At 45.0% G+C, this 24926-nt stretch overlaps 1 protein-coding gene across 3 annotated transcripts; it reads right to left on the bottom strand.

The window, feature by feature from the left end:
* Positions 1–4: 4 nt before the first annotated feature.
* Positions 5–11935, bottom strand: LOC136494135 (bystin-like). Of its 3 annotated transcripts, XM_066490288.1 has the most exons (10): positions 11412–11933; positions 11187–11313; positions 10950–11001; positions 10538–10865; positions 10092–10171; positions 9962–10009; positions 9514–9660; positions 788–860; positions 614–686; positions 5–476 (listed from the first exon to the last, which is right to left on the bottom strand). In XM_066490288.1, exons 1-10 carry the CDS (start codon positions 11778–11780, stop codon positions 397–399), a joined length of 1377 nt encoding a protein of 458 aa, XP_066346385.1. In that variant the 5' UTR covers positions 11781–11933; the 3' UTR covers positions 5–396. The 3 variants fall into 3 exon arrangements, with proteins under 3 accessions (XP_066346385.1, XP_066346386.1, XP_066346384.1); XM_066490289.1 differs by lacking the exon at positions 9514–9660 and having other exon boundaries at positions 11412–11935; XM_066490287.1 differs by having other exon boundaries at positions 10538–11001; positions 11412–11934.
* Between the last annotated feature and the right edge of the window lie 12991 nt (positions 11936–24926).

The raw sequence follows: 24926 nt of genomic DNA, 5'->3' as shown, positions 1-24926 counted from the left end.
AACAAGTCAAACGAACTCCTGGTTATTCATTTTCATTTCTGGTTCAAGTACGGTACAATTTAGTTCTGTCACGGTTACAAAGTACCAGGATCGGAAAAACCCAACTATTCCTTATCCACCTCTGAGAAAGGCAGTATGCTACATATCCATGATGAATGCCCCCTTAAAATTCTCCAAATGATCTTCAGGTTCCAAGTTCCAATCAAAACAAACTTGTGTGTGAATCGCATTGTGACTGCAAAATACCTTCTCAGAACATTGGGGGCCAATCTACTGGGCACCCATTTTATCGTCCCCAATATTGGCACTAAAAAATTATGCCCAAAAAACAGCAATATATTTAGAAATTTGTTCCAAATATAATTGAAGTGTAAAAATCGATGCTGGAGAATGTGGCTAATCTTCCTCCATTGGCACTTGTGGTACGTCCCACTTGTCTTCCTCGATTGGCTTGGTAATGACGGAGATAGGTGATAGTAAGAAAACATGTTAAGGAAATAACAGACTTCAATCAAAATACCAGTTGCATTAATTGAAACATTTTTTTTTTGTTCAGTTAATATAGTATATGTATGAAAGCTAAAGATTGTAACAAGCTGCACTGCAAGGATATAAGTCTGCAAATTCGTATCTTTTTCACCCCTGTTGCAGCTCCCTCGAAGTTCCCTTCGAATTTCTGGAGTAACCTGTTTAGAGGGTTCATGTTTCAAGCATTAGCACATGTCAGATAACCAAGAAAATCCAGTAAATGGTGCTTTGATATTCATGAGTATGTAAAGTGGCATACCAAATAGTGTTTCTGGTGATCCAACAAACGTGCAAGTTTCTCCTTATCCTTTTTCTCTAACTCATTCTTGTATCTGTCACGAAGTTTTTAGTGTAAAATACATGACCAAAGCAGTGAGAGTAAGCAAGGAGACTTGGTAAATGAACACCAGCAATCAATTCAGTGATGAGCTCATAACTACAACTATGAGGCTTGGGCCTCGAACAATAAAGAACATGTTCAAACCATATAAGTATATAACCACACTTTCAACAAGAAAAATTTCATGAATAGCGGAACGCTAACAATGTTAGGTCCGGATTTCCCGGAGCTCGCGTGAAGGCGATCCAGGAGGCGATCGCGATCCCATCCTCGGTCTAGGCCGCCACCACCGGCGCCCCAGGCCAGCAACGCCGGCCGACCGCTCCGGTCCCGGCGCCCACGCCCTGCTCTCGACGTCCAGTCGTCGGCAGCCATCCGCAAATCGACGGTTAGCCGTTCTGGCGCTGTCGACCATAGATTTCCCGCTAGGGGTGCGCCGCTTAGGAACCCTAGGGTTTGGGATCGTGTTTGGGTGCGAGCCTACTCCGTGTACGCCGCACACCCTTTCTTCCCCTCGAATTGAAGCCATGGCCGCGATTGGGAGTGGATCACCGGTTGACCCGGATGCCAGCGTCGCTGACCTGTTGCAGAACCTCAACCTAACGGCGGAAGAGGAGGATGTCGCAGAGTTCAGTGATGATGAAGATGTTGATGCCTCGCCGGTGGTGGAGTGGGCACTGTTCGGCAAGGTACTTTCACCGGCGGTAGTTCATCCTACCACAATTTTCCGGGCTATGAAACCTGCCTGAGGAAATCCCTATGGTCTAAAGATCAGATCAATAGGGGAGAAGCAGGACAACCTTTTCGTTGCGGAGTTTAACCTGCAATAGGATATGGAGCGGGCACTTGGCGGCTCGCCGTGGATGGTTGGGCGGCATGCCCTATTGTTACAGGCCTATGATGAGCCAGTTAGGCCATCAGAGATCAAGTTTGACTGCATGGATATCTGGATTCGCATTTTGAATCTCCCGCTAGGCTGGATGAACCGTCACCGTGGTGAACGTGCCATGGGTCTGGTCGGAGCGGTGAAGAAAATGGACATGGACAGAGACGGGAAAGCCAGCGGCGCCTTTCTGCGTGCCCGTGTGGCGATTGAGATAGCTAAACCCTTGAGAAGGGGTGTGTTACTGAAGACAAAGTGTGAGGCAGAACCGGAATGGTTTGAGTTGCAATATGAAAAGCTTCCTTTCTATTGCCTATCATGCGGCATCATGGGTCACTCGGAGCTGGAGTGTGATAAGCCGGTGATACGCAGCTCGTCGGGTAAGCTTCCATATGATATTAAGCTCCGTGCTCCGGAGGTGAACAAGAAGAAAGTTCAGAATTTTACTGAAGCCGCTGCAGAGTCGTTTGGCAGTGGTTCTTCGGCTGCATCAAAACAATCTCGGAGCTCGATGCCTAGATCGGATCCCAAGAATGGAGCTGGTAGGGATGATGAGGAGGAAGTCCTTTCTCCTCTGAAGAACCCTCCAGTGAAGTCGGACGGTGGTTCTATGGGGGCAGCAGTGGCCAGACGCGAATTGTTCCCGAGCAAGAACAAGGATGACTTTCAGATAGCGCTGCGGAAGAGGAAAGCAAAGGGTTTGGTCCTCAGCCCGTCTGTGACGCCGGATCTCAACGTCCTGGCTCCGGAATCAGCAGCTTTAGTCCTGGCGGGACTGGTCACAGTGAGAGTGAACCAACTGGGTAAGAGTGATGGAGAGGTGGATGCTAATGCTTCTGAGGTGTCGCGGAAGAAGCAAAAGAGATCAAAATCTCACTCAAATGCGATATCGGCGGCGGCTACGAGCGGCAGCCCCCGCCGGGCACAATGAAACTACTAAGTTTGAACTGCCAGGGCCTGGGGCGGTCCGAGGCAGTTCAAGAAGTGTGTAGCCTTGTGCGGCTACACCGCCCCATGATGGTGTTTCTATCGGAAACACGACAGTTCTCTAATGATGTTCAAGGTTTGAGGAGGAGTTTGGGCTTCTCTAATGGTGTGGGGGTTGGCAGCTTTGGCCGTGGTGGGGGTCTCGCCCTGCTGTGATCTGATGAGATCTGTGTGAAGTTGCAGTCATATGACAAGCTTCATATAGATGTAATGGTGGTTGACCCGGTCTCGAACGCCGAACGCTGGAGATTTACCAGATTTTACGGTGAGTCCAGAAGAGAGCTTCGATATCGGAGCTGGGAAGCGTCCAAAGTAATGCTCCTTGGCTATGTGCCGGGGATTTCAACGAGATACTTGAAGCTGGAGAGCAGTTTGGTGGGGTGCAGCGACCGGAAAGGCAGATGGATGGATTCCGGGACGCTGTGTCATCGTGTGATTTCTTTGATCTTGGTTTTTCTGGGCTTCCCTATACCTGGGACAACCGGCAGCACGGCTCTCACAACATTAAGGTTCGGTTGGACAGAGCCTTTGCGAATGCACACTTTGCAGATCGGTACAAGGAAATCAAGGTCTCCCATGTTCAGACAACCGAATCCAATCACTGCTGTTTATTGATTGACTGTAATCGCTCCAAGAGGAGCAGAGGCAGGCGGAGGAGGATGTTCAGATATGAAAACATGTGGAGAAGGGAACCTTCCTACGTAAGCTTAGTGAAGGATACTTGGGGGGGACCCGAGCGCTATCCATGATATGCAACAACTACACTGCTCGTTGGGGACAATGCGTTCATCCTTTCTGGTGTGGGATCAGTCGGTCTTCGGTTCAGTCAAGCAGGAGATGGCTAAACTGCGCCAAGAACTGGAAACTGAAAGGCGATACTCTCTTTTCTGGCCCGATGAGGCGGGAAAGACAGATCATGGTGTGGATGTCCGAACTCTTAGCGAGGGAGGAAATTATGGTGAAGCAACGTGCACGGACAAACTGGCTGAAAGAGGGTGATCGGAACACCAAATTTTTCCAAGCACGTGCGCGGGAACGTACCAAAATCAACCATATCTCAGCACTGCGTGCTCCAAATGGTGATCTGGTGACTGAACAAGCGGAGTTGGAGGCCATGGCTTCAACTTTCTATGGAGATTTGTTTACAGCCCAGCCGGTGTTAGAGCCAGATGGGATCTTGGTCCATGTGCCACCACGGGTAACTAGTGCGATGAATGAATCACTGGAAAACCCAAATACAGGCCAAGAAGTGGAGAGGGCGCTGTTCATGATGGGAGCCAATAAAGCCCCTGGTCCTGATGGTTTCACTGCAGGCTTCTATCAAACCCACTGGGAGACAGTTGGCCCGAGTGTTACAAATGTGGTTCTGAATTTTCTCAATGGTGGGCAGCTACCGGAGGCCGCTAATCAAACAACGACTGTTCTGATTCCCAAGGTAAAGCACCCGCAGGACCTCAAGAATTTCAGACCGATTTCGTTGTGCAACATGAGTTATAAGCTATGTTCTAAAGTGCTGGCCAACAGACTTCGCTCTTTTCTAGATGAGATTATTTCTGCAGAACAGAGTGCCTTTGTTCCCGGTCGTCTAATTATAGACAATGTGCTGGTAGCCTATGAATGCACCCATTATCTCAAGAGGAAGAAAGGGAAATCAGGTGCGTGTGCGATCAAGTTAGACATGGCGAAGGCCTATGACCGAGTGGAATGGAATTATCTTCAAGGCATAATGTTGAGATTGGGTTTCACAGAGAGTTTTGTCCATACTGTCATGAGATGTGTCACCTCGGTCTCTTTTTCAGACCCGTTCAGGCCATCGAGGGGTATCCGTCAGGGGGACCCAATATCCCCGTACCTCTTCTTACTGTGCGCTGAAGGACTCTCCAGCCTTCTGCGGTCAGTTGGCCCGGTACACCTATCCAGGGGTGTGCGGGTTGGGATTCATGCACCATGGATTTCACATCTCTTGTTCGCTGACGATTGCATAGTGTTCTCTGAAGCCTCACAGAGGGGCGCCGAGCGGCTGCATGATATATTGGAGACGTATAGCAGGGGCTCGGGGCAGATGGTCAACAGGGACAAGTCAGCGGTCTTTTCAGTGCTAATTGTGATGATAATTGCAAGCAAGAGGTGAGATCAATCCTTCATATTGATACAGAAGCTCTCGCGGAAAAATACTTGGGCCTTCCCACTGCCTTAGGGCGGGCGACGAAGGACACCTTTGAATTCATGCCGACCAGGATCAGAAACCTGGTGGGGACTTGGAGTGGCCGTGAAGTAAGTTGTGCAGGGAGGGAGGTGCTTCTTAAATCTGTTGCTCAAGCTGTACCAACCTACCCTATGAGCTGCTTCTTGATCCCGAAGGATACGTGTCGCAAAATGAAATCAGTGATCGCGAATTATTGGTGGGGCCGCTCAGCGGATAGCAGATGCATACATTGGCAACGCTGGGAGCTCCTGACAAAACCCAAAATTGCTGGTGGCATGGGTTTCAGAGATCTGAGACTCTTTAATCTGGCCATGTTGGGTAAACAAGGGTGGCGGCTAATCCAAAACCCTGATTCTTTGTGTGCTCGTGTTTTGAAGGGCAGGTACTTCCATGATTCTGACTTCTTTCATGCCACAAGGAAGAAGCACTCAAGTCATACGTGGCGGGCTATTTTGGAGGGCAGGAGAGTCCTGTCCATGGGTCTTGTGCGCCGAATTGGTGAATGGAACAACGACAAGTGTTTGGAATGATCGATGGCTACCCAACCATTTTGGCGGAAAGCCGATCACCACTCCAGCCTCGCTGCTAGTTGAGACGGTGTCGGATCTACTAACTCCAAGTGGAGCATGGAATTCGGCACTGATCAAGCAACTTTCTTTGATGTTGACGCCCACGCCATTCTGAGTTTGCCAACCAGAGGCGCTGGGGATGACAGTTGGGCTTGGGAACTGGAGAGACATGGTCACAGCATGCCCGAGCTTCAGCAGCTAGTGCACTCATACAATGCTCATATCCTGCAATTTGCACGTGAACGGGGCATTCGGCGAATTTGTTTGGAGACAGATTGCCAAGTACTTGTTAACTTATGGGTCAATCGATCACACCAGAATTCGGAGATTTCGCCTCTCATCGGACAGCTAGAAGACCTTAGCCGGAGCTAGAATTTTAGTCTTTGCTTCATTAGTAGAACATGTAATAATTTAGCTCATGCTTGTGCTCGGCTGGTGTCCCATAATTCTCAGGTGGTGGAGTGGCCTATAACCCCGCCTGAACTTAGGGACATCATAAACCGTGATTGTAATCCTGATCATGATTAATGAAGCTCCGGTTTCCCTCAAAAAAACAACAACAACAACAACAACAACAAAGCCTTTAAGTCCCAAACAAGTTGGGGTAGGCTAGAGTTGAAACCCAACAGAAACAATCAAGGTTCAGGCACGTGAATAGCTGTCTTCCAAGCATTCCTATCTAAGGCTAAGTCTTTGGGTATATTCCATCCTTTCAAGTCTCCTTTTATTGCCTCTACCCAAGTCAACTTCGGTCTTCCTCTGCCTCTCTTCACGTTACTATCCTGACTTAGGATTCCACTACGCACCGGTGCATCTGGAGGTCTCCGTTGCACATGTCCAAACCATCTCAACCGGTGTTGGACAAGCTTTTCTTCAATTGGCGCTACCCCTAATCTCTCACGTATATCATCGTTCCGAACTCGATCCCTTCTTGTATGCCCGCAAATCCAACGCAACATACGCATTTCCGCGACCCTTAGCTGTTGAATATGTCGTCTTTTCGTAGGCCAACATTCTGCACCATACAACATAGCAGGTCTAATCGCCGTCCTATAAAACTTGCCTTTTAGCTTCTGTGGTACCCTTTTGTCACATAGGACACCAGACGCTTGCCGCCACTTCATCCACCCTGCTTTGATTCTATGGCTAACATCTTCATCAATATCTCCGTCCCTCTGTAGCATTGATCCTAAATATCGAAAGGTATCCATCCTAGGCACTACTTGACCTTCCAAACTAACATCTTCCTCCTCCCGAGTAGTAGTGCCGAAGTCACATCTCATATACTCAGTTTTAGTTCTACTAAGTCTAAAACCTTTGGACTCCAAAGTCTCCCGCCATAACTCTAGTTTCTGATTCACTCCTGTCCGGCTTTCATCAACTAGCACTACATCGTCCGCGAAAAGCATACACCAAGGAATGTCCCCTTGTATGTCCCTTGTGACCTCATCCATCACTAAAGCAAACAAATAAGGGCTCAAAGCTGACCCTTGATGTAGTCCTATCCTAATCGGGAAGTCATCCGTGTCTCCATCACTTGTTCGAACTCTAGTCACAACATTATTGTACATATCCTTAATGAGCCCGACGTACTTCGTTGGGACTTTATGTTTGTCCAAAGCCCACCACATAACATTCCTTGGTATTTTATCATAAGCCTTCTCCAAGTCAATAAAAACCATGTGTAGGTCCTTCTTCTTCTCCCTATACCGCTCCATAACTTGTCTTATTAAGAAAATGGCTTCCATGGTTGACCTTCCGGGCATGAAACCAAATTGGTTCATAGAGACCCGCGTTATTGCTCTCAAGCGATGCTCGATAACTCTCTCCCATAGCTTCATAGTATGGCTCATCAACTTAATTCCCCGGTAATTTGTACAACTTTGAATATCCCCTTTATTCTTGTAGATCGGTACCAATATACTTCTCCTCCACTCATCAGGCATCTTGTTTGATCGAAAAATATGGTTGAACAACTTGGTCAACCATACTACAGCTATGTCCCCGAGGCATCTCCACACCTCGATTGGGATACCATCCGGTCCCATCGCCTTACCTCCTTTCATCCTTTTCAACGCCTCTCTGACCTCAGATTCTTGGATTCTCCACACAAAGCGCCTATTGGTGTCATCAAAAGAGTCATCCAACTGAAAGGTTGTGTCCATATTCTCACCATTGAACAATTTGTCAAAATACTCTTGCCATCGATGTCGGATCTCATCGTCCTTTACCAAGAGATGCTCCCTTTCATCCTTAATGCACTTAACTTGGTTGAAGTCCCGTGTCTTTCTCTCACGAACCCTAGCCATCCTATACATGTCCTTCTCTCCTTCCTTCGTACTCAAATGTTGGTAAAGATCCTCGTACGCTCTACCCTTTGCCACACTTACAGCTCGCTTTGCAGTCTTCTTTGCCACCTTGTACTTCTCTATGTTGTCCACACTCCTGTCATGGTACAAGCGTCTATAGCATTCTTTCTTCTCCTTAATAGCCCTTTGGACTTCCTCGTTCCACCACCAAGTGTCTTTAGCCTCGCATCCCCTTCCTTTGGTTACTCCACATACCTCTGAGGCTACCTTCCGAATGTTGGTTGCCATCTTGTCCCACATATTGTTTATGTCGTCTTCTTCCTTCCAAGAGCCCTCTTTGATAACCCTTTCCCTAAATACCTCTGACGTCTCCCCTTTCAGTTTTCACCACTTTGTTCTTTCAATCTTAGCTTGTTTATCCCTACGGGCACGCACCTGAAAACGAAAATCTGCCACCAAAAGCTTATGTTGAGAAACAACACACTCCCCTGGTATCACCTTGCAATCCAAGCATACTCGTTTGTCCTTTCTTCTTGCGAGGACAAAGTCAATCTGGCTACAGTGTTGTCCGCTACTGAAGGTCACTAGATGAGATTCTCTCTTTCTAAAGAAAGTGTTGGCTATCATCAGGTCAAAAGCAACCGCGAAGTCCAGAACTTCCTCCCCCTCCTGATTCCTACTACCATACCCAAAACCTCCATGAACTGCCTCGAAACCTGCGCTTGTAGTACCTACATGCCCATTAAGATCTCCTCCTATAAAAAGCTTCTCACTACTAGGTATAGCTCTAACCAGGCCATCTAAGTCTTCCCAGAACTGTCTCTTAGCACTCTCGTCGAGGCCTACTTGGGGGGCATACGCACTAATTACGTTCAAGACCATATCACCAACGATAAGCTTGACTAAGATAATCCTATCTCCTTGCCTTCTCACTCCCACCACACCATTCTTGAGGCTCTTATCAATCAAAACTCCTACTCCATTTCTATTCGCGACTGTCCCTGTGTACCAAAGCTTGAAACCTGTATTGTCCACCTCCTTCGCCTTCTGACCCTTCCATTTAGTCTCTTGAACACATAATATATTTACACGCCTCCTAGTCGCGGTATCAACTAATTCTCTTAACTTACCTGTAAGTGACCCTACATTCCAACTACCTAAACGGATCCTAGTTGGTTCGACTAGCTTCCTTACCCTTCGCACCCGTCGACTCTGATGCGAAGACCCTTGCTCATTTTTCACTACACCCGGGCGCCGATGTAGCGCGCCACTAAGGAAGCGACGACCCGATCCTTGGTTACTTGACACCATGCCCAGATCACGACACGGCGCGTCACGGGGGTGACGACCCGGCCCTTGCCCATTTAACACCATACCCGGGTTCCGATATGGCGCGTCGCTAAGAGGGTTACGCCCCAACGATTTTCTTTCGGGTTTCATCTCCATTTAAGTGGCTAAGTTTTTACATTGGCTCGCCACGCCTAACACAACCCTCCTCCTTAACAAGAAAAAATTTGGGGCAACTACTTTGTTCCAGAGAATACAAAAACGTGCAAATGATGGGAGAGAGAATTCAAAGAGAACTTTTCATATTTGAAGCATGAAAGTTATTTTGCAGCATGTCACAAATAAAAGGATTGTGTTTCGAATCAAAGAAAACATGCTTCAAAGTCTACACATCCATCACTAACCTTTCCACAAATGCAAGCAGTGATTGATGCCATATAACAGGCATGATCCTCTCATCATCAAGAAAACGCATGAAATGAGCAAGCACTGCATCAAGCGCGCGGTATGGCAAAGCATATTTCTTGTCTAGAAATAGCTTGATGAAGTAACTGCAAGAGAGATTAGGTTACATCATTCTCAAGGTGACAAGAACTACTAATACAGTATATTCATACGACTAGAACTACTGTGAACTTTCTGCGTCACACACATTTTAAAAGATGTAATAAAGATGTCAGATGCTATGTCGACACATTATGTGGGCAGCTAAACAAAAATTTCATTATAGATAACCGATAGTTTCTGATGAAAAGTTTGCATGTTTAGCAAAACAATCTCTGGACAAAAGGATGTGGTAATATTAATAATCAATGCAGAGAGAATAGAAGAAGTTGGTTGTGGCTCACACACCTTGTAGTGCCACAGTACTCCATCTCTGCTAGTTTTACTAGAGCTACACTGCATCAAAATGCACAGTAGAAGATAAGACACTAACTCACAATCTTGGAAATGAATCCTACAGTATTAATATTCAGCTGACCTTGCATGGAGAAATGGAATGGAAACTTTCTGGATAATACTCCCAATAATCACTGCTTCACGGAGGGTGCAATTCCTTTCCTGTGATTAGGATAAGCTTAGAAGTGGACAAGAAAAGGGGAAAGCTATGTACAATTTGTGCGTCAAGACTAAAATATGACGACAGGAAAAACAGACAAAAGGTGCCTCAATCAAAAACATAATATGTGGGAAGAAGAAACAGCTATCAATCTATCTTTGAATTTTTCAAAACAATGTGCTTTACATCTAACTCCTTTCAATAACAAATCATCAGGGAATGCTATTCACAAGAATATTAACAACATTATGTAACCATAAAAGAGATGCAACCATTCACCATCAGAACAAACATTTGAGATATCAGAACAAAGGAAACGGATAGGCCCTATGTTCAATTAAATGCTGATCTCTGAAGAGAACAATTACCCGACAGAGTGGCAGCAAAATTCCCTTGTTAAATGCCGCAGGCTTATAAAGGGACTTTTTCAGCGACTGGTAGAGTGCAAAATGCAGCCTCTTGTTCTTCCTTATGTCATTATGAACACGAGGGAGCAAAATGGCTTCATAGAACCGCTCAGCATTCTTTGTGTTCATGTTCGAAGAGAAGAGGCGTGTTGCTTGATACACGGCATTAGGAGACCAATTCTCTGGCTCCGTTAGCTGCACAACATCTGCCCAGCACTCCAGTGATGGTATGCGCTTGAAGGCTTTTGGAATTTTCCCACTCGTGTACCGGCTTAAGAACTTCCCAACCCTACAGATGAAAAATTCAGTACTGCATAGAAATATGCAATGCTTATTCACATTACAGAAAGTAAGAAAGAGGAAAGTCCCATACTCTTTATAAAGCTCAATAATGCTGTTGTCCAATTTTACACGAGGTTGTCCTTCTGTTCAAGTAAATACAGCAATCAGGAATTGTCCGACCAACAATTGCTGTCTATCAGCATTCAACAACACATTTAACTCGACTCATACCAAAATTGCAGTTAAAGCTATTTCAAAATAGCTCATGGTTTGGTGAACGGACTGCAATTCCAATTACGGGATATAACAGTTAAGAGAGCATACGCACCAGTTGCGACCTCGGCGTCCTTCTCCATGATCTTCTGGAGGATGATATCACCAAGGGTGCGCTCGGCAGCTTTGTCCTTTGACATGAAGGCAGCGAGGGCCCGCTCGTCCTCCTCGTTTATCTCCACCTACCAACGCCACAAAGCCAGCGAATTCGCATCTCGGTCACAAGCTCAGCCAGCGGAAATAAATTAACCAGCCATTCTTAGTCTTGCAAGACACGCACCTCGCCGCCGTCGTACTCGCTCAGCGCGTCGAACCCGTCGAACTCGTCGACATCGTCCTCCTCCTCCTCGCCATCCACGGTGGGGACGGGGAACGAGGACGACGTGGAGGGACCCTCGGCGGCAGAGGGCCGCTGCTCGTCTCTGGAGTCGTCGGCGCGCATCTCCTCCTGCTGCTGCTTGCGCGCCTCGCGGAGGATCTTGGCGCTGAGGGAGGGCGGGATGGACGCCTCCTCGTCCTCCTGGTGCTGCTTGGCGGCGACCGAGCGGCGGCGCTTCGAGGCATCGGCGACCGCGTCGGCATCGGCTCCCAGCGGGAGGCGGTGCTTCGCCGGCTTCTCGGAACCGGACTTGCGCTTCTTCCCCGCCATGGCTTCGCGGACTCCGGGCTCGTTGCCGGCGGCGCAGGAGGAGGGAAGCGTCGAAGCGGCGGCGGAAGAGCTAAAACCCTAGTGGAGTCGGGCCGAGCGCGCGCGGTCGGAGCGGCTTTTGTTCCTGGTTTTTTTTTTTTTTTTACAACAGCTTTTGTTCCTGGTTGGGAATGGGCATGGCCAAGACAAGCCGAGCCGATCGCTCCCTGGTGCGCACGAATCCGTCGTCTCGCACCAATGGCCGCTGGTACGACACGGGCCGGGCCTCGTGAGACCCAAGACAAGTATACTTTCGGCCCAATATTTTTGCAATCCACTAATCGCTGAGAGATATTTATCTATATCTCTATCTCTTCTTCTACACCTAAAAAAGCATTATTATGTGAACCGATCATAGATTAGTTGATTAGGTTTCTTATAGTAGAACCTACCCACTCAGGTTCAAGTCCTCGACTTAGCACAGGAGGTGGCATCCCCGTCGACAACGAGGTGCCTGTGGTGACTTCTTGAATCTTAAGATCTACCGGCTCAGTCCTTCGGGGGTGCTCATAGGGGTAGGGTCTACGTATGTGTATTTGAAGGTATGTTTAATGGTCACTTCTAAGCTAGAATTAAAGGCCACCCGGAAAAAAAGAGAAACAAAACTTTTGAAAAAAAAAGGCTCTTTGTGCGTTCTAGGAGATAATATAAAAATAAGCTCTTTATGCGTTCTAGGAGAGAATATAAAAATAAAGGTCATCTTGCATGTCTGTATACCTTTACTATGCCATCAAGTTCTCTCTCGGTGCATGAAACTTTTTTTTAACTCCAAAAACCATATGCTCAATGTTCACGGGGTGGCGGGTGCTTGGGCATGCTATTGCTAATATCACCGCGCGGGAAACTTTTGTGCTGGGGATCTTCTTGGGTTAGGGGAAAAGAAGCACACCAATAATAAATAATAATGAAGGCAAGGGGTGAAAATGCAAAAAGGTAGCAAACCACTCCTGGGCGGCTGAGCCCCAGACTCTGTGACAGAACCGCCCAATTTATACAAGATCAAGTACGGTTGTCCCCGCTAACACGTTGACACACCCATACTTTCACTCATATAAACCCGGTAGTCCGCCGAGTGTCCCGAAAGACCTCGGTAAATCAACATCACAACCAAGATCGCGTGATTAAGCAAATACACATCACATACATCGGGTTGCAGTGGAAATAATATTACAAAGGGGTTAACAAATAATAGTACAAGTTTGGGGTTTCAAAACTGCTTAGTGGAAACAACATAGCTTTCAAATGATTACATTAATATAAGTTCCAAATATATTGCTAGCAGAGTGACATCATCCGACAAAAGCATGTAGATGAGAAGTAAGTATAGAATCACCGAGCCCACCGGTGGTTAGCCACCATCATCAACAGGTCGAGAACATCACCTGCAACAAGGTGGGATAAACCCTGAGTACTCGAATGTACTCAGCCAGACTTACCCGTCGGAAACCAAAACAAATGACACCAAGGATCATGCAAGGCTTTCTTTAGTGGGCTGGCTGACTTGTTTGCGAAAAGCATAAGCTATCATGAAGAAACCATTTTAAGTACTTTGCATCATCTTTATTATGGCCTATCCATCTAGGTAAGCACCTGTACTATAGCAATCACTTGATTAATCAATAACATCCAGTTACCAATTTAGATTTAGCATATCCCATACCATCCAGATAACCATCATTGTTCCATAATAATTACTACGATGCAGTAACTCGAGTCAAGTGCTCACTATCCAGGAGCGATGGCGATTTGAATCGATTCCTAACCAGCTGGTGATTTATTCCTTACACAAACCTCACTCACCTGCTAAAGTGAGATATTGATCACCGAGTCAACTTTCCAGGAATCTCGAGTTTGCCAGGAACCACATGTACCCGGGGGCCGACCGACTGCACTTTGGTCTTATCATCTCGCCCCCGTGTCCTACCACACCTGCTCTGGCACAGTGCGCTGCGGGCAATCTACTCGGCCCGAAAAATCTCCCAGCTTCGCGGTCGGAAGGTACTTTATCCGGCCAGCTAAATGTAAGGCATGCGTTCAACATGACTCGAGGGCCAACAACGATCGGTCCTTAATCGACACAGATGGAAACTAACAGCACCCCAGAACCCTGTCTGGTTGCCTCCAACTTTTTCCGTCCGGTCTCCAATTATCCATCACATATGGTTAATTCCAGGATATCATTCTTTCCATAGCTAAATTCTTCCAGTAACCACCTATAATGTAGGTGACCGGATATCACCGATCGCTACCGGTCTAAGCAAGGCTAAGCAGTTATTCGATCCTGACCTAACAGGGTAACAAGGTAGTAAGGTAGGCAAGGATAGTAATAAATGCATCAACGGTTTCAATCAACTCCTACAACTTAATGCAACAATATATATAAACTCATATATATAGAAAGAATTGCTTTTATAAAGTAGGAGACTTATAATGCTCCGGGGCTTGCCTGGGATCTGACACAAGTCAGTTCAGTTAGCTTGCACCATCCTGGTGACATCTCAGATCCTAGCACTCGCTTAGTCCTTCCATCTTCGGGACAGATCCATCAAACACCGTCTTCGGGTTTGGCTCCAACATCACATCCTTCACGTGGTTCATCTAGCGTACCTAGATGAGATGCAATATGCAAGTGCATAAATATGAAGAATAGTACCATGAGACACATCACAAAATAGCAAGCAAGACAAGCATAGTTTACACTAACACACTTAAGTACTTTGCGATGCTTAACTTAAACATCACACAATCTATCATGCTAAGATGGCAAAGAAGACGACAACACCAATCATGACACAAGTTTCCCAAGATCTCAAGTGCTCTAACTCAGTCATCATTCAAGGCATACGTCACACTTAACAATATACAAGCAAGCACTATAATTGGAATCTGCCAATTTCTGGACATGCAAACAGCAGCTACAAGATTTAGCTATAACTGGAGTTACACAAATCCAAAAGACATGCAACAAGACAATCTGGAAAGCTTATGGAATTTTCTACAATTCATCTTTAATCATCTTATCATGATTCTCAAGTTAACTAAGTCAATTATATCCATTTACAGAAACTGGTCCACAATTGACAGAAAACAGCCATTTCTAAAACCCAACTTTAAACAGCTGTAACTCTTAAACTACTTGGCCAAATGACACCAAATTTTAATAGAAGCTAGATACATGAATTATCTACAACTTTTGTATAAACAAGTTTCACAACAAAGCACATTATCATGAAGAACTTTGCTAAGTTCCCAGATCTATCCATAAACCACATCAGCAAGAAAATAATTATTAACTTATGTTGCAAATACATAATTGGGCAAAACCAACTTTACCAACATTTCACACATGACTAAAGAACACCAGAAAACCTAGTGTCCATGACCAAATAAATTCTTTTAATGCATTTCTTAATTTATTTTAGATAACAAGGTGACTTAATGAACATATACCAAAAGTGCACAATAACTTCTACAAAAATTACAGTGGCTCACATATCCTCTCAATAGTCTACTGTACAAATTTCACTCCATTTGGATATGTATAGCAACCTCTATGAAAAAGACAAGTTGCTAAAGCAAGAATTCATGTGAGAGCAAGATAAACCAATAACTCACTCATACTTCATCCAATACTCATGAAATTTTTACCACACATCAACTATCACATGAGTAGCATGCCACAAAAATTTCACTTCATTTGGAGCCCTAGATCTACAGTTATGAAAAATAACAAATTCAACTAGCATTACAACCTTACTGCACAAATCTATTTTTACTGCAAAATATTTAAACTAAAACATGCCATATTATAGATCCACTGCATAGACAATTTCACAAGGATTCCAAAAAGTCCTCATTTACTATTTTACGAATTTTCTACGATTTACTATGAATTTCCAAAGTTCCTGCAAAATAATTACAAACCAATCCTTACGGCACTATTCACATGAGTCTATGACATTGCAGATAGGACCTTGACTTTTGTCGAATTCTAGCACGAAGCCCCTGGTCGGAAAACATAGCAGAGGATGGCTGGACTCACGGCTCCGGCCGGCTGAGGCGGCGCCGACGGCCGTGGAGTCGCGGTGAAGCATCCCCATCGCTGGGAGCACTCAAGGGAGGGGACAGCTCCACCGGAAGCTGCCCCAAGAGGCTCACCCACATGCACGCATGGCGATGACAGCTGCGGCCCGACGCTGGTGCGGCTTCAGCCTCCATGGGCCCGGAGAGTGCGCACAGGAGGAGGAACACGGTAAGGCGGACGCGGTGGTGCTTAGCTTGGCCTGCAACCGAATACAACAGCGAGAATCAGCAGCGTGGCCGCGAGCTCTGGAGCTCGGCCATGGCGGACGCGCTCTGGCACACGCGGCGGGAGCGAGAGAAGGCAGGTAGGAGGCGAATGGAGAGCGGCGAGTGAGCAGAGGAGGCTCGGGCATCCGCATTTGGGGTGCAGGGGGCCGGGCGGCGCATGGCGATGGAGAGGGCGTGCGGCGTTCATGCAAGAAGGCCACACGGCATATCGTCAAACACGTGGTGCGCGTAGAAGTGAGCAGAGGGGGCGTCAGTTCTGGCTGGCTACAGGCCGAATTAGTTACTGGGCCTAATACAAAGTTTGAAGCCTGCGAGCTGCTCTACATTTTTCATTTAGAGACCAAGGTCATTAGAGCTCTTCAACAGCGGGTAATTAAGCCTCAAAATGACAGTGTCAACATGTTGATAACGGTCACAGGAACTCGCCTTCAGAGGTCAAAACTCGGTCAAACTCAGTGCAACTTTTTGCATGCTCTTCTCCATAATATAACCTTCAACTTTTATTTTTGGACCAACTCAAGTTGCTTAACGAATTTCGGAGAACGCGGAATGCCAACGTCGTTGCTTAGCGAAATTCCAGACTTAGAATATTTCTAAGTGCTGAAATCAGTAGCAAATTTGATCTTGTGACCTCGATTTGACTTGCTTCCAAGATGATTTAGCTCTTAGTCCAAAAACAAAGTTTGTTCTACATAATATGGACTACAACTTTCATTTAAGGTCCAACCTCAAAACTGGTATAGAACCTGTTGTTCTACTTTGACCAAAGTAGGATCACGATGAAGCTTAAATTATCCTTTTTGATCCATTGGAGCATTTTCTTGGCATTTGCCCAACATGAACCTTTCGTGACTTTTGTTGTAGAGTTCATCTAGAGTCATTTTGGCAAGGTTGCAAGGTTTGGTTGACATCTCATGTTCTCATTCACTTAATAGTGCAATTCAAGCACTTAGCAAAGTCATTCCAATAAGGATATAACTTATCATTTCATGTGACTTTTTGATTCCAAACTTCACGAAACTTTTCCATGGATCAATATAGATGGGTATTGATGTGAGACACATGAAGATATTCCAATAACACCACCTAAGCATATATCTTGAAAAGGGGTCTATAGGCGAGCAAAGGTGCAATATCCAAGTTTAGGTTGGGGCTCGTTTCCATAGGTTTGACCTTGACATCTCCAACACCACTTAACATGTCATGGTTGAGCTTAAACCCGTTGCTTAACTAGTGACAAACACCTGGGGTGTTATAGCCCTCCCCCCTTAAAGGAATCGCGTCCCGAGATTCGATGCGAAAGACTTTTAAGGGAAGAGAAACATGTCATCCAGTTTCCAACATCAGTGATAGCATTAGGCTACTTAACTTCGGAGCATCAGAGAGGCTAATTTGTTCAAGACACTTTCTGATACTTGTCCTTTGTAGTAAGTTTTGTCTGAAGAATTTCCTTCGTTGGCCTTCATGATGTATTGTTACTTTGGGAGGAATCCAAGATAGCAATGTCCTACGTACTTCGTCCTTGCTGTACGAAGAGCGATACAAACGTAGACTAAATACTTGTAACATCTACTTCCCAAGTGGATATAGCATAGACCATATGGACTTTGCACTAGATGATAATCTTCTGAAGGATACTCGTTGTAATGGTTCCATGTGTGCAGTTCTTTTTCTCTGATAACAATATTGTATGGTCTGAGTCTACCGAGTGAGTGGTAAACCTAATAGCTGACTCTGTCATTCTCGATGATCATTCCTTAGGGAGCCTTTGGATCCAGGTTGCAACAGGGATCTGGGTGGAATCTGATGCAACCTCTTGGGTAAAAACACCTATAAGGTACCAAAGGCATGTCAGCATTGGAGAACCATTGACGTAGAAGGATGTTAGCGAGGCTTGGAGGACAACACAAGTTGCAAGCAATCACAAAACTAGGGACTAGTTCACTACCAAGTAGGTTAAGTACAATTTGCCTTCGTGGTGCAGTTGCACAGCAAGTTGGGTTGACTTGCATCGTAGCAAAACCAGATTTCTTACTACATTTGTCGTCGAGGCTTCCATTCTAAGGCCAATCAATATCCCAAAAACCATAATCCAAAAATCTATGGTTTGACATCTTTCCAATTGCTTTCGAATTGCAAGGGCACAATTTTGACTTCTAGAACACCTTGACTGCTCACGCATTGCTGATCTAAGAGGGCAAAGGCAAGGCACATAGGGGTGCAATTAGTCTTCTCAAGGGTATGGAGGATTGTCTAATCAGCAATATACCTACAAGTTGTAATTTCTTGGCAGGAATGACAAACACAACTGTCTAATGCAAATGATGATCGCAGTCACAACGGAATTGCAGATTCTGTACCCTTTTGTTTTCTATTCATATCTCACAAACTACTGCTCCAATATGCACAAATTTTTGTGGACATGTAGATCCATGGGTCTTCTAACTACTCACCAAAATTCAACTCAAATGGACACCGTTTGACCATCCAAACAATTCATCTACCAAAACTGCTATGTTCGAAAATGGCAGCAAACCGAGCCTGACAAGATATCTCTCAAATCCGACGTTTTACTCAGCCAATACTCAAACCAACTTAAGACATTGAAGGGCCTTAAGCAAGGAATGAGATCACCAAGTTTGGGGCCAATCCAACTTCGTTTGAGTCACTAACCGCCGGCTTGAAGATAACTGGTTTAGTACCACAAAATCTGGACAGATTTCGTGTCCTCCCTTTTCTTCGCTCCACACGTTGAGGTGTGTGTTTGGCACTCTCTAACCTTTCTCATAGCAGCAGCAGTCTTTCTCTAGCTGAGGATGGAGGCTAGAGTTTTTCCTTACATGCTTCTCTGGTAACACTTCAACCATCGTTCTAGACACCAACTTGACTATGCACAAGCATTGGACTCGTGGGCTGTTTTCGCAGGGCACAAAACATTATTCCACATGTAGGACATTTCTATATTGACAAGGAACCATTCCTATATATCCTTCGGCACTTCATCCAATAGAGTCCGGACACATGTGTTAGTGGCACCTAGGGGCACAAAGATGCTGACTAAAAACTAGGGACGTGCTTTCGCTAGCTCCTACCTAGCCGATACCACGTCTTGTACTATCTATGTGATTGTCCAAGATGGAATTGACTTGATAGCACATTTGGAGAAGAAGTAGCACTTGCATTGCAGGGCCAGGTTTGCTGTTTCCTTGATCAACATTGTTCTGTGAGATCTAGCCTTCATAGTTACCAAATAGTCGTTATCTAACTGAAGACTAACTTTTCTACTGGTAACAAATCAGTTGTCCCTCAACACTTAAAAAGGTTCCAAATCTTCACTCTTGATAAAAAAAAATTTGGTCGAAGCCTACAGATGGTCGCCATTGAAGTCAGTAGAAAGGGGTCACACCAAAGAAGGTCGGTTTGTCTACGTCATCCTTATGCACCTAAAGACTGAGAACTTGGACAGGAATCTCATATATACCAGGTGACCTATTACAACACATAATCTCCTGGTCCATTTATCATCCAACTGATAACTTGTTCAAACTTAAGTGTGGTGCACCTTTCTGATCCAATGAAAATGACATAAGTTGCTCACTAGATGATCGACGTCATTACAGGGACAGTCACATCGAGTAGAGTCACTTGTCTACCCTCTTGTAGTCTGTTTATGTTCCTGTTAGTGACCTGTTCTTCAAAGGTTAACCGTTGGACTACTCCAGAAGGAAGTCCTATTACATCTAGTTCGACATATAGATCTCTTGACATGATAAGGAGAGATAACCAAGGAAGAGCTCAAGTGAGAATAACATATCGGTGTAGTTCTGCAATGGATCATGACTAGAAACCTCGATACCAGCGCGTGCCGAGCAGCACAGCCTTGTGTGTGCACCCACAGGAGGCTCTCGGTTTCGTCGCGGCACCATAGATCGCTAATCGTGGCACCATTACTGAACATATAACCTACAAGAAATCTCACATGGCACAAATTGGGTTGCATAGGAGCAAGCACTATGCGAAGGAGGGATAGCAAACAAAGGTAGTCACAAGGTTAGGAGTCAACAAGCAGGGGATCCGAAAATCAAAACACAACGCAAGAGAGCATAGCTTAATTGCCAAAGACAACTGAGCAGGGGACTTCTTGCCAAATTTCCATATACGTCTTGTGTCCACCAAGTGATTACCAAAACTTGGACGTGGTTCTAGGATAGCGCTCTTCAACACTCGTATGCTTACCGAGGACAAAAGGGGTGATAACTATGGCACTAATTAGATAACAAGCATACCTACCCACCACTTGGCTAACTAGATGACATTATAGGTTAAGCATGTAACCACAATTATTTCTAGCAAGGCTAAGCACACACTTTTCTCAAGCACTTCCTATTCAAGCAACATGGAACAAGGCATTCTTGTTTAACTCCACACAAGGAAGATAGTGCAATACATCGATCACAAGTTACTTAGTACTTAGAACAAAGGAAGGGAAGCATATTTATGCACCAGCACAATCATGATGCATGCTCGTCCTATTTGTCCTCACGAAATTGCCAGCCTAAGGTGGCAATCACGTTCTATGTCGGTGGCATAACACGTACTCTCTCGATATATAGCTAGTCGTCAGCTACATGCAATCTACGCATTCATGGTTAATGTACCTGCAGGCAAATTCATTGCAGCCCATCCCCACAAGAGATAAATAAGCGCACAATGAAAACAGTAAACTAAGATACCCCCCATATACACATCCCCAGATATATATACTTCGGTATCCATAGCTACCCGATAAATATACCCGCAATTAAGTACCTTCATATATACATGTGTGTAACATGTAAATATTCCAATAGCCACAGCTAACTCTCCCTTAGACCGACAGTTGGACGGTCATGCTCTCACAACTCACACTTACCTGGGCGTAGAGGCAATTGATCCATATATTACCATTCAAACGAATGGCATCCATACAATAGCACGCCGTATGGACGACGAAAGTAAAAATTTCAATAAAGTACATCCCCCAAAGTTAGTACTTAGATAGCCACCTAATAGTCCTTAACTAGGCATAAAGGAAGATGTCGCTAGCATAGTTTTGCAAATAAGCTTTGACAAATTTGCCTGTAGCTAAAGTTTTAGTTAAAATAGACCTTTTAAAACCAAAACTTAGCTTTTAAAACTATGTACCTGACAGTATTATGCTTAATCTCGCTCTGATACTAGCTGTGACAGAACTGCCCAATTTATACAAGATCAAGTACGGTTGTCCCCGCTAACACGTTGACACACCCATACTTTCACTCATATAAACCCGGTAGTCCGCCGAGTGTCCCGAAAGACCTCGGTAAATCAACATCACAACCAAAATCGCGTGATTAAGCAAATACACATCACATACATCGGGTTGCAGCAGAAATAATATTACAAAGGGGTTAACAAATAATAGTACAAGTTTGGGGTTTCAAAACTGCTTAGTGGAAACAACATAGCTTTCAAATGATTACATTAATATAAGTTCCAAATATATTGCTAGCAGAGTGACATCATCCGACAAAAGCATATAGATGAGAAGTAAGTATAGAATCGCCGAGCCCACCAGTGGTTAGCCACCATCATCAATAGGTCGAGAACATCACCTGCAACAAGGTGGGATAAACCCTAAGTACTCGAATGTACTCAGCCAGACTTACCCGTCGGAAACCAAAACAAATGACACCAAGGATCATGCAAGGCTTTCTTTAGTGGGCTGGCTGACTTGTTTGCGAAAAGCATAAGCTATCATGAAGAAACCATTTTAAGTACTTTGCATCATCTTTATTATGGCCTATCCATCTAGGTAAGCACCTGTACTATAGCAATCACTTGATTAATCAATAACATCCAGTTACCAATTTAGATTTAGCATATCCCATACCATCCAGATAACCATCATTGTTCCATAATAATTACTACGATGCAGTAACTCGAGTCAAGTGCTCACTATCCAGGAGCGATGGCGATTCGAATCGATTCCTAACCAGCTGGTGATTTATTTCTTACACAAACCTCACTCACCCGCTAAAGTGAGATATTGATCACCGAGTCAACTTTCTAGGAATCTCGAGTTTGCCAGGAACCACATGTACCCGGGGGCCGACCGACTGCACTTTGGTCTTATCATCTCGCCCCCGTGTCCTACCACACCTGCTCTGGCACAGTGCGCTGCGGGCAATCTACTCGGCCCGAAAAATCTCCCAGCTTCGCGGTCGGAAGGTACTTTATCCGGCCAGCTAAATGTAAGGTATGCGTTCAACATGACTCGAGGGCCAACAACGATCGGTCCTTAATCGACACAGACGGAAACTAACAGCACCCCAGAACCCTGTCTGGTTGCCTCCAACTTTTTCCGTCCGGTCTCCAATTATCCATCACATATGGTTAATTCCAGGATATCATTCTTTCCATAGCTAAATTCTTCCAGTAACCACCTATAATGTAGGTGACCGGATATCACCGATCGCTACCGGTCTAAGCAAGGCTAAGCAGTTATTCGATCCTGACCTAACAGGGTAACAAGGTAGTAAGGTAGGCAAGGATAGTAATAAATGCATCAACGGTTTCAATCAACTCCTACAACTTAATGCAACAATATATATAAACTCATATATATAGAAAGAATTGCTTTTATAAAGTAGGAGACTTATAATGCTCCGGGGCTTGCCTGGGATCTGACACAAGTCAGTTCAGTTAGCTTGCACCATCCTGGTGACATCTCAGATCCTAGCACTCGCTTAGTCCTTCCATCTTCGGGACAGATCCATCAAACACCGTCTTCGGGTTTGGCTCCAACATCACATCCTTCACGTGGTTCATCTAGCGTACCTAGATGAGATGCAATATGCAAGTGCATAAATATGAAGAATAGTACCATGAGACACATCACAAAATAGCAAGCAAGACAAGCATAGTTTACACTAACACACTTAAGTACTTTGCGATGCTTAACTTAAACATCACACAATCTATCATGCTAAGATGGCAAAGAAGACGACAACACCAATCATGACACAAGTTTCCCAAGATCTCAAGTGCTCTAACTCAGTCATCATTCAAGGCATACGTCACACTTAACAATATACAAGCAAGCACTATAATTGGAATCTGCCAATTTCTGGACATGCAAACAGCAGCTACAAGATTTAGCTATAACTGGAGTTACACAAATCCAAAAGACATGCAACAAGACAATCTGGAAAGCTTATGGAATTTTCTACAATTCATCTTTAATCATCTTATCATGATTCTCAAGTTAACTAAGTCAATTATATCCATTTACAGAAACTGGTCCACAATTGACAGAAAACAGCCATTTCTAAAACCCAACTTTAAACAGCTGTAACTCTTAAACTACTTGGCCAAATGACACCAAATTTTAATAGAAGCTAGATACATGAATTATCTACAACTTTTGTATAAACAAGTTTCACAACAAAGCACATTATCATGAAGAACTTTGCTAAGTTCCCAGATCTATCCATAAACCACATCAGCAAGAAAATAATTATTAACTTATGTTGCAAATACATAATTGGGCAAAACCAACTTTACCAACATTTCACACATGACTAAAGAACACCAGAAAACCTAGTGTCCATGACCAAATAAATTCTTTTAATGCATTTCTTAATTTATTTTAGATAACAAGGTGACTTAATGAACATATACCAAAAGTGCACAATAACTTCTACAAAAATTACAGTGGCTCACATATCCTCTCAATAGTCTACTGTACAAATTTCACTCCATTTGGATATGTATAGCAACCTCTATGAAAAAGACAAGTTGCTAAAGCAAGAATTCATGTGAGAGCAAGATAAACCAATAACTCACTCATACTTCATCCAATACTCATGAAATTTTTACCACACATCAACTATCACATGAGTAGCATGCCACAAAAATTTCACTTCATTTGGAGCCCTAGATCTACAGTTATGAAAAATAACAAATTCAACTAGCATTACAACCTTACTGCACAAATCTATTTTTACTGCAAAATATTTAAACTAAAACATGCCATATTATAGATCCACTGCATAGACAATTTCACAAGGATTCCAAAAAGTCCTCATTTACTATTTTACGAATTTTCTACGATTTACTATGAATTTCCAAAGTTCCTGCAAAATAATTACAAACCAATCCTTACGGCACTATTCACATGAGTCTATGACATTGCAGATAGGACCTTGACTTTTGTCGAATTCTAGCACGAAGCCCCTGGTCGGAAAACATAGCAGAGGATGGCTGGACTCACGGCTCCGGCCGGCTGAGGCGGCGCCGACGGCCGTGGAGTCGCGGTGAAGCATCCCCATCGCTGGGAGCACTCAAGGGAGGGGACAGCTCCACCGGAAGCTGCCCCAAGAGGCTCACCCACATGCACGCATGGCGATGACAGCTGCGGCCCGACGCTGGTGCGGCTTCGGCCTCCATGGGCCCGAAGAGTGCGCACAGGAGGAGGAACACGGTAAGGCGGACGCGGTGGTGCTTAGCTTGGCCTGCAACCGAATACAACAGCGAGAATCAGCAGCGTGGCCGCGAGCTCTGGAGCTCGGCCATGGCGGACGCGCTCTGGCACACGCGGCGGGAGCGAGAGAAGGCAGGTAGGAGGCGAATGGAGAGCAGCGAGTGAGCAGAGGAGGCTCGGGCATCCGCATTTGGGGTGTAGGGGGCCGGGCGGCGCGTGGCGATGGAGAGGGCGCGCGGCGTTCATGCAAGAAGGCCACACGGCATATCGTCGAACACGTGGTGCGCGTAGAA

Source organism: Miscanthus floridulus, chromosome 11 (genome assembly GCF_019320115.1).
Source record: "Miscanthus floridulus cultivar M001 chromosome 11, ASM1932011v1, whole genome shotgun sequence".
In the NCBI taxonomy this organism is placed as follows: Eukaryota; Viridiplantae; Streptophyta; class Magnoliopsida; order Poales; family Poaceae; genus Miscanthus; species Miscanthus floridulus.
Note: the sequence above shows the minus strand (reverse complement) of the source record. Positions and strands in the feature narration are given on the sequence as shown.

What these genes read in the sequence shown, in the direction of transcription:
- LOC136494135 (XM_066490287.1), bottom strand. Translation starts at nt 11,780, where the DNA reads ATGGCGGGGAAGAAGCGCAAGTCCGGTTCCGAGAAGCCGGCGAAGCAC. An exon ending in CTGCTTGCATTTGTGGAAAG is followed by an intron (nt 861 to 9,513) that starts GTTAGTGATGGA and finishes ACTTCGTGACAG; the next exon opens with ATACAAGAATGAGTTAGAGA. An exon ending in ATCACCAGAAACACTATTTG is followed by an intron (nt 687 to 787) that starts GTATGCCACTTT and finishes CCCTCTAAACAG; the next exon opens with GTTACTCCAGAAATTCGAAG.